Below are 9,452 nucleotides of genomic sequence, written 5' to 3' on the forward strand. Positions count from 1 at the left end.
CATATATATGGAATCTAAAAAAAAAATCATACTGATGAACCTAGTTGCAGGGCAGGAATAAAGAGGTAGATATAGAAAATGGACATGAAGCTGGGAAGGCAAAGCTAGGGCGGAGTGAGAGTAGCATTGACATATATACACTACCGAATGTAAAATAGTTGGCTGGTGGGAAGCAGTAGCATAGCACAGGGAGATCGGCTTGGTGCTTTTCGATGACCTAGAAGGGTGGGGTAGGGAGGATGGGAGGGAGGCTCAGGAGGGAGGGGATATTGGGACATGCATATACATATGCTTATTTGCTTTGTTGTACAACAGAAACTAACACGGTATTGTGAAGCAATTATATTCCAATAAAGATCTATTTTAAAAATAATAATAAATAAAAAGACCTAGGAATGAAGGCTCCTGGTCTAGGAATGCATAAGAGCATGGCTGGTCAAGAGGGACCCAAGTCCTTGACTGCAACTGTCTTGAGCAACTTCAGTGTATTGGCTGCGCACAAAGTCTGGTGTGGGGAGGACAGATTTCCTATTTGAAGCTAATATCCTTGTGGTAATTGCCTATGGTTGGGCCTGAAAAATCACACACAGCTTTTTTTTATTGAGGAGCCAAACTCCTCAATAACTACAACAATTTTGCTGGATTTAACTCATGTTATATATGAGTATTTCAAAATGAATAAAGGTATAATAGAGTGATGAAGACCCCACTTGTTCTAAGGAGACAGATAGTTTTAAAAATTTATATGTTGAGACCAATCAGATCAGAAGTCCCCACAATTAACAAAAAGCTTTCCATCTCTTATGACCATCTTGAGGGTTTGAGTTAATGTAAAAAAGACAGTTACTCTTTAAATGCCTTCTCAGAGACAAATGAGGGCATTGCTAAGCCAGTATCTAGTGAGAATGTTCCTCATAGGTCCGTATTCTTAGGGAATGCAAAGGTAACACCTCTGTCTTTTACTTCAGGCCCTGATGAGTGTGTGGCAATCACCACCAGGGAGCTGAGTCAAGGAGAACCTGGAGGTACCACTTGGCCAACCAGTAACCCCGCATCTCTTACGACTATGATCAATGTGGGTAAGTAAGAGCATCATCTCTATTTTCTTCAAGTCTAAGAGGACCCATTTGGGTCCTCTCTCTTCATCCCTAGGGTCAAAAATTGGATTGTTTAAGGAAGTAAAATGACTAGGTTTGAAATCGATTTCATTGGCTTCTTGCCACTCTAAAGATGTTGGTTATTTTTTTTTCCTAGAGATTGTATTAACGGAACACTGTTATTGCTTCACCTTAGTAATTTATATGATTAGTAGCCAATCAATTCAGCAGGAGAAAATGCCACAGGGTCAGTTCCCTCCACACTTTCTCTTGCACCAGGGTGAAGGATCTTTCTAAATCGGAGATCCTCACTGGAATTTTGTGTTGACAGGGAGGGCACAGACAGACTTGAGGTGATACAGTTTTCTTTTGTTACAGTAGAGGAAGGGATCATGGTCCTTGGCTATGCCAAGTTGGTGAGGATAATGTAAAAAAGAGTGCTCTTAGAAGGTCGAGCTTTCCTTATTCCTGTGGCAGTTACATGCCCTTTACCTCAAGGATAGGAAAAGGGTTCAGAGAGGGAGATGAATTTGAAAGAGGATGAAGGTAAAGGAAAAGAATTTTATCACCCTTCTAATCTGTTGCTTCTCAAATATAAATCCTTAAGTGGCTTTTCAGTGAACTAAGATTTGGGACATCTAGGGGAGGCTCGAAGTTATAAGCTGAAACTGGTTCCGCAAGGGCAGGCTCCAAGGAGAAAAGTAAAATAGGGTAGGGAAAGCCTCGTGCATGGGTAGAGTCCAGGTTCATCACATCCTTCCTTGTACAAAGAGCCCTTCTTTGTAGGGTATGTAGTACACTGAGTTCCAGGTAACAATTTCTCCTGAGTAAACAAGAGGGTCAAAGCCCTCACCCCACTAACCCTAACACTTTGATCCATCTTCAGGGATGGTCCCTGGTGTCCAGAGTCTTGAAATGTGGTATGAGAGGGTTAACGTTTTCTTTTCTGGAGAAATAGGAAATAGTTTGAGTTGAAATCACAGGAAGGAACAAATGATACTGTCAATCAGGACTCCTGTACCGTTTGCATATCTCCTACCAATTCAATTTCTAATCACAGGTATGTCCACAAGAAGCCCAGAAACGGCTACAGCCTTCAAAATCATAAGCCCCAAGGAGCCCAGCACCAGCCCAGAGATGAAGTACACTCTGGGAAATTCTTGGAATACTTCAACAGCAACTGTCCCTATGAAGACCACAGTGGAACCAGTCACACTTCAGTCCACAGCCATAGAGAGTGGCAGCATCAGCCTCCCTCACCTGCTCACAGGATTCATTACACCAGCCAAGTCACCAGCAAAAGGGACAGCAACTACAGAACGGGTCTCACTCTCCCCATCTGAGGTTTGGACCAACCCCCATCTCGGGACTCCAGAAGGGACCAAAAAGTCATTGGGCACAGTGTCCTCCGTCTCCCGAGAGTCAAATCCTAAAGGCAACATAGGGACTGGTCCACAAAGAAGCCCAACTCTGATTCCAAGGACAACTGGAATGAATTTATCCATGTGGCTTGGCTCCACTGGAGGGACCACCGTGGACACACATGTCTCTCTGAACACATCTTCCACTGGTCCTGAAGACTCTGTGGCCATCCCGGACTCTGTGACAACCCAGATGATAACCATGAGCTCAGTGACAGATAAATCTGAATTTATAACCAAGACAAGGGTCAACATCACAGTCATTCCTTCCACTGTTCTGAGTAAAGATACAATGACAGATGAACAACAGGCAAGTATATCTGTGAGTGAGGCTTATTCATCTGCTAGCCCACGGTCAGAGCAGACAACTGGGAGTAACCTGATTCTTGGTAAATCCCCTGAGGCCAAAGACACATTGCATAACACCTCCGTAGAACAAACCACATTAGCATCTCTGACCTCTGAAAGCCAAGACATTACCAGCATCACCAATGCCACAGGAGGAAAAATGAGCTCTTCACCATCTGTCACATTCCCCTCCTTGGGGTCTAAGACACTGGCGACCATCACAAGTGTAGTAACTAGTGATGTTGCCTCTACTCTTGGGCAACTATCACAGACCTCATATCCTGCAGGAGTGAGCAACATGGAGGTAACCATAGCTCCCACTCCACTTGTCACCACCACCATCACCACTATGGAAACCAATTCAGTCCTGACTACCATGCCCGACCCAAAAGGAAGTGTGAGCACCATGGACAGCACCCTGGCTACAGAGACCAGCACATCTGCCCTACAGCACCCGCCCACCTGGTCATCCACAGCTGCAACATCAGGCCCCAGGACTATCACAGACATGGCTTCAATCTTGGAAGTCACAGGTTCTCCTAAAGCAAATTCTGCAATGAGCACAACTTCATCCATAGCGTCAAGCACTGAATCAGGCTCTGTGTCTACCCCCCATGGCCTTGTGACTGTCATTGGAACCAGCCTAGCCATCCCATCCTCCTTTGCTTCAGCTGAAAAGACAGAGGCCAGCACAAGTGTAAGGACATTGAGTCCTTTAGACACAACTGCATCTATGCCCATCTCAACTTCTGGTGTTGAGAGGATGAGCACCTCAGTTCCTGACATTTTAAGCACAAGTTGGACTCCCAGTAGAAGAGAAACAGAAGCTTTGCATGTTTCAATGGCTTCTATGGACCATCCAAATACAAAGACTATCCCAAAGAGCCTCCCAACCACTCCTCTGCCTGATTCTCTGTCCACTCTTGACTGGGCCACTGGGAGTTCTGTGTCATCAGCCATAACCTCTACCTCAGTTCTTCAAGAGGTTACAACTCCTTCAGAACTCCCTTTGGAGAACATGATCAGCCCAACTACCTCACAGCTGCCCTCCTCCATAGAGGACATTACAAGTGAGGTCACACCTGTTACAATGGTAAATAGCTCTAAAGTCACTTTATCAGGGAGGCCAGATCTTGCCAGCAAAGAAGTAGAGCAGAGTTCTACCCAGCTTCACATCACAGCTTCTGCAGATCCAGGGTATATGTCTAGACAAGAAGCAACGACTCTGGATTTAATCCCATACACAGTAAGAACTCCATATCCAACTCCCTGGGTGAATGGGGTAAGGACTCCTACAACAGAGGCAAGAGCTACACCTCATTCTTGGATGGGGGAAAAAGAATCAAGCTCAAGCACACCTCTGAACACAGAGGTGATAAATGTCTCTTCTGTCTCAGGAGGGACCATCAAGGAGGTTACTGACTCCCCAGGCCTATTAAAGACCACAGATCTACTGGGCATAAGCTTGGAATCTGGGACAACTTCATCTCCAAATTGGAAAAATGGCACATATGAGAGAATAGCCACTTCTGAACCTACCACAGACAAAGAGACAATTCACCCATCTACAAACACAATAGATACAACAGTATGGCCCTCAAACTCTGAACATGATCTTCATTCCACTGTCCCAGCCCACTCAGAGTCATCCATGGGCACATATCCAATGAATACTACCTCCATCATGCTGAATACCATTGTTTCCACAACAACAACTACCTGGCCAGAATCCACAAGGGCTGGAAGAGAGCTTGATTACGCCCTGACCACTGAACTGAGGGAGTCCAGTATTTACATGGATACCAACTCAACCGCAGAGATAAGCAGTGTCCGTTCCCTAAGTTCTTTTGCTAACACTCGGGTGTCCGGGACAGAAGTCACTACCTCTGACAGAATTTCCAGCCCAGATCTAGCTCAGTCCACAAGGTCATCAGACATCACCAGGCCCTCTACCTTCCCTGACATAATAGACTCTGAAAGAATGACCATCACCATGCAAACAGGTCCTTCTGGGACTACATCGCTGGGTGCACCTACCATGGACACATTAGTCACAGCCTCCTTGTCAGGGACTTACTTGGCTGTGACTCAGGGATTTCCACAGTCAAAGATAACCACTCAAATGAGCAAAGGTCCTGAAGGTGTGTCATGGACAAACCCTCCCTCTGTGGGAGAAGCCACCTCTTCCTCTTCCCTAGCACCTATCTCTGACAAAACCTCATCTTCTCATGTTTTGTTGACATCACAAGGGCAAAGTACCTCCTCTACTCTACCTGTGACCTCAGGTCTCTTGCCTAAGAACTTCGGCTTGGGGAAGACCAGAGACATGTTGAGGACAAGTTTGGAAACTGATACCAGTTTACCCCCAAATTTGAGGAGTAGCTCAGATGAGATGTTTGTCACCACAGATATAGAAGCAATTCATCCTTCCACAAACACAGCAATGACACATGTAGAGACTACCAGTTATGGACATGAATCACATTCTCCTGTCCTGGCCCACACACAGCCATCCAAAGCTACATCTTCAGTGGTTACCTCCTCTACCATGTGGGACATTACTGCTCCCACATCAATGTCTGACTCATCAGAGACTATAAAGATTGAGAGAGAGTCAGAGTCTTCTCTGAATACAGGACTTAGGGAGACAAGTACCTACCAGGAGACCAGCTATGCTACAGAGACAAGCACTGTCATTTCCAATGTGTCCACAAACGATGCTACTACTGAGGCCACCAGGACACAAGTAACCTCCTCTAGCAGGATATCCAACCCAAGCCCTGCTCAATTCAAAACTTCTCCAAACACACCTAGAGAAAGCAGAACCAGCCCCTCGATATCCATGTTCATGACAGAATCTTCAGGAATGACCATCACCACCCAAACAGGTCCCCCAGGGGCTACATCACAGGACACACTTACCTTGGACATATCGACCAAGGTCTCTGGGGCAGGGACACATTCGACTGTGACTCAGAGTTTTACGCACTCAGAGATGACCACTCTCAGGAGCAGAGGTCCCGAGGATGTGTCTTGGCCAAGCCCTGCCTCTGTGACAGAAACTGGCTCTCCATCTTCCCCAGGGAATGTACCTCGACCAAGGTCTCTGGGGCAGGGACACATTCGACTGTGACTCAGAGTTTTACGCACTCAGAGATGACCACTCTCAGGAGCAGAGGTCCCGAGGATGTGTCTTGGCCAAGCCCTGCCTCTGTGATAGAAACTGGCTCTCCATCTTCCACAGTGATTGTACCTGACCTGACAGCACCCTCCCGTGAGCCATCCACATTACCAGGGAGGAGCCCCTCCTCTCCTACCCCTGTGACCTCACTTCTCACTCGTGGTCTGGGCAAGACCAAAGACACATTGGCTACAAGTGTGGAACCTGTGTCCAGTTCACCTTCAAGTGAGATGAGGACCACCATTAAGATACTGTCCACCTCTGGAGCCTCTACAGGTACAGATGAAATTCAGCCCTCCCAAAACACAGCTGGGACCCACCGGGCCAACACAAGTTCTGGACATGAAGCACATTCCTCTGCCCCAGCTGACTCAGAGCCATCCAATGTCACGTCCCCAATGGTTATTCCTTCCACCCCTATGCACAACAGTGTTTCCACATCAATGCCTCACTCTTTAGAAACTACAATGTTTGAGATACACTCCACATCCTCTCTGACTCCTGAACTGAGGAAGACCAGCACCGTCCAGCAGAAGAGCTCAGCCATAGAGAAAATCACTCTCCTTTCCAAAGTACCCACTGATACGACTACTGAGATCTCTAGGACAGAACCTATCTCCTCTAGCAGCACGTCCATCCCTGGCCCTGTTCAGTCCACGAAGTCGCCACACATCCCTACAGGCATAATAACCAGGCCCTCTGCCTCTCCTGTGATGACAGAATCTTCAGAAGTGACCGTGACCACAGAAACTGGTCCCACTGAGGCTACATCACAGGAACCACTTACCCTGGGCACTACAACCAACACATCAGGGGCGGAGATTCACTCGACTGTGACTCAGAGCTTTACGCACTCAGAGATGACCACCCTCAGGAGCAGAGGTCCCGAGGATGTGTCTTGGCCAAGCCCTGCCTCTGTGACAGAAACTGGCTCTCCATCTTCCCCAGTGATTGTACCTGCCATGACAACACCCTACCCTGAGCCATCCACATTACTAGGGAGGAGCCCGTCCTCTCCTACCCCTGTGACCTCACTTCTCACCCGTGGTCTGGGCAAGACCAAAGGCACATTGGGTACAAGTGTGAAACCTGTGTCCAGTTCAACTTCAAGTGAGATCAGCACCACCATTGAGATAGGGTCCACCTCTGAAGCCTCCACAGGTACTGATGCAATTCAGCCCTCCAAAAACACAGCTGGGACCCACGGGGCCAACACAAGTTCTGGACATGAAACACATTCCTCTGCCCCAGCTGACTCAGAGCCATCCAATGTCACGTCCCCAATGGTTACTCCTTCCACCCCTAGGCACACCAGTGTTTCCACATCAATGCCTCACTCTTTAGAAACTACCATGTTTGAGATACACTCCACATCCTCTCTGACCCCTGAACTGAGGAAGACCAGCACCGTTCAGCAGAAGAGCTCAGCCATAGAGAAAATCACTCTCCTTTCCAAAGTACCCACTGATATGACTACTGAGATCTCTAGGACCGAACACATCTCCGCTAGCAGCACATCCATCCCTGGCCCTGTTCAGTCCACGATGTCGCCAGACATACCTGCAGGCGTCATCACCAGGCCCTCTGCCTCTCCTGTTACGACAGAATCTGCAGAAGTGACCATGACCACACAAACAGGTCCCAGTGAGGCTACATCACAGGACCCACTTACCCTGGGCACTACAACCAACACATCAGGGGCGGAGATTCACTCGACTGTGACTCAGAGCTTTACGCACTCAGAGATGACCACCCTCAGGAGCAGAGGTCCCGAGGATGTGTCTTGGCCAAGCCCTGCCTCTGTGACAGAAACTGGCTCTCCATCTTCCCCAGTGATTGTACCTGCCATGACAACACCCTACCCTGAGCCATCCACATTACTAGGGAGGAGCCCGTCCTCTCCTACCCCTGTGACCTCACTTCTCACCCGTGGTCTGGGCAAGACCAAAGGCACATTGGGTACAAGTGTGAAACCTGTGTCCAGTTCAACTTCAAGTGAGATCAGCACCACCATTGAGATAGGGTCCACCTCTGAAGCCTCCACAGGTACTGATGCAATTCAGCCCTCCAAAAACACAGCTGGGACCCACGGGGCCAACACAAGTTCTGGACATGAAACACATTCCTCTGCCCCAGCTGACTCAGAGCCATCCAATGTCACGTCCCCAATGGTTACTCCTTCCACCCCTAGGCACACCAGTGTTTCCACATCAATGCCTCACTCTTTAGAAACTACCATGTTTGAGATACACTCCACATCCTCTCTGACCCCTGAACTGAGGAAGACCAGCACCGTTCAGCAGAAGAGCTCAGCCATAGAGAAAATCACTCTCCTTTCCAAAGTACCCACTGATATGACTACTGAGATCTCTAGGACCGAACACATCTCCGCTAGCAGCACATCCATCCCTGGCCCTGTTCAGTCCACGATGTCGCCAGACATACCTGCAGGCGTCACCACCAGGCCCTCTGCCTCTCCTGCTACGACAGAATCTGCAGAAGTGACCATGACCACCCAAACAGGTCCCACTGAGGCTACATCACAGGACCCACTTACCTTGGCAAGTACAACGAACACCTCCAGGGCAGAGATTCACTCGACTGTGACTCAGAGTTTTACGCACTCAGAGATGACCACTCTCAGGAGCAGAGGTCCCGAGGATGTGTCTTGGCCAAGCCCTGCCTCTGTGATAGAAACTGGCTCTCCATCTTCCACAGTGATTGTACCTGACCTGACAGCACCCTCCCGTGAGCCATCCACATTACCAGGGAGGAGCCCCTCCTCTCCTACCCCTGTGACCTCACTTCTCAGGGCAGAGATTCACTCGACTGTGACTCAGAGTTTTACGCACTCAGAGATGAACACTCTCAGAAGCACAGGTCTTGAGGATGTGTCTTGGCCAAGCCCTGCCTCTGTGATAGAAACTGGCTCTCCATCTTCCACAGTGATTGTACCTTCCATGACAACACCCTCCCCTGAGCCATCCACATTACCAGAGAGGAGCCCAACCTCTCCTACCCCTGTGACCTCACTTCTCACTCGTGGTCTGGGCAAGACCAAAGACACATTGGCTACAAGTGTGGAACCTGTGTCCAGTTCACCTTCAAGTGAGATGAGGACCACCATTAAGATACTGTCCACCTCTGGAGCCTCTACAGGTACAGATGAAATTCAGCCCTCCCAAAACACAGCTGGGACCCACCGGGCCAACACAAGTTCTGGACATGAAGCACATTCCTCTGCCCCAGCTGACTCAGAGCCATCCAATGTCACGTCCCCAATGGTTATTCCTTCCACCCCTATGCACAACAGTGTTTCCACATCAGTGCCTCACTCTTTAGAAACTACAATGTTCGAGAAACACTCCACATCCTCTCTGACTCCTGAACTGAGGAAGACCAGCA

General features: G+C 48.5%; 1 protein-coding gene across 1 annotated transcript in view; it reads left to right on the forward strand.

The window, feature by feature from the left end:
• The window catches only part of LOC102985248 (mucin-16), a 97,875-nt gene that overhangs the window by 41,578 nt on the left and 46,845 nt on the right, over positions 1–9,452 (forward strand). Inside the window, exons 2-5 of the mRNA XM_055091348.1 lie at positions 969–1,079; positions 2,158–5,612; positions 5,681–6,678; positions 6,928–8,710. Coding sequence (XP_054947323.1) covers positions 969–1,079; positions 2,158–5,612; positions 5,681–6,678; positions 6,928–8,710 — 6,347 coding nt within the window. The remainder of the gene's footprint in view (positions 1–968; positions 1,080–2,157; positions 5,613–5,680; positions 6,679–6,927; positions 8,711–9,452) is intronic.

Source organism: Physeter macrocephalus, chromosome 2 (assembly GCF_002837175.3).
Source record: "Physeter macrocephalus isolate SW-GA chromosome 2, ASM283717v5, whole genome shotgun sequence".
In the NCBI taxonomy this organism is placed as follows: domain Eukaryota; kingdom Metazoa; phylum Chordata; class Mammalia; order Artiodactyla; family Physeteridae; genus Physeter; species Physeter macrocephalus.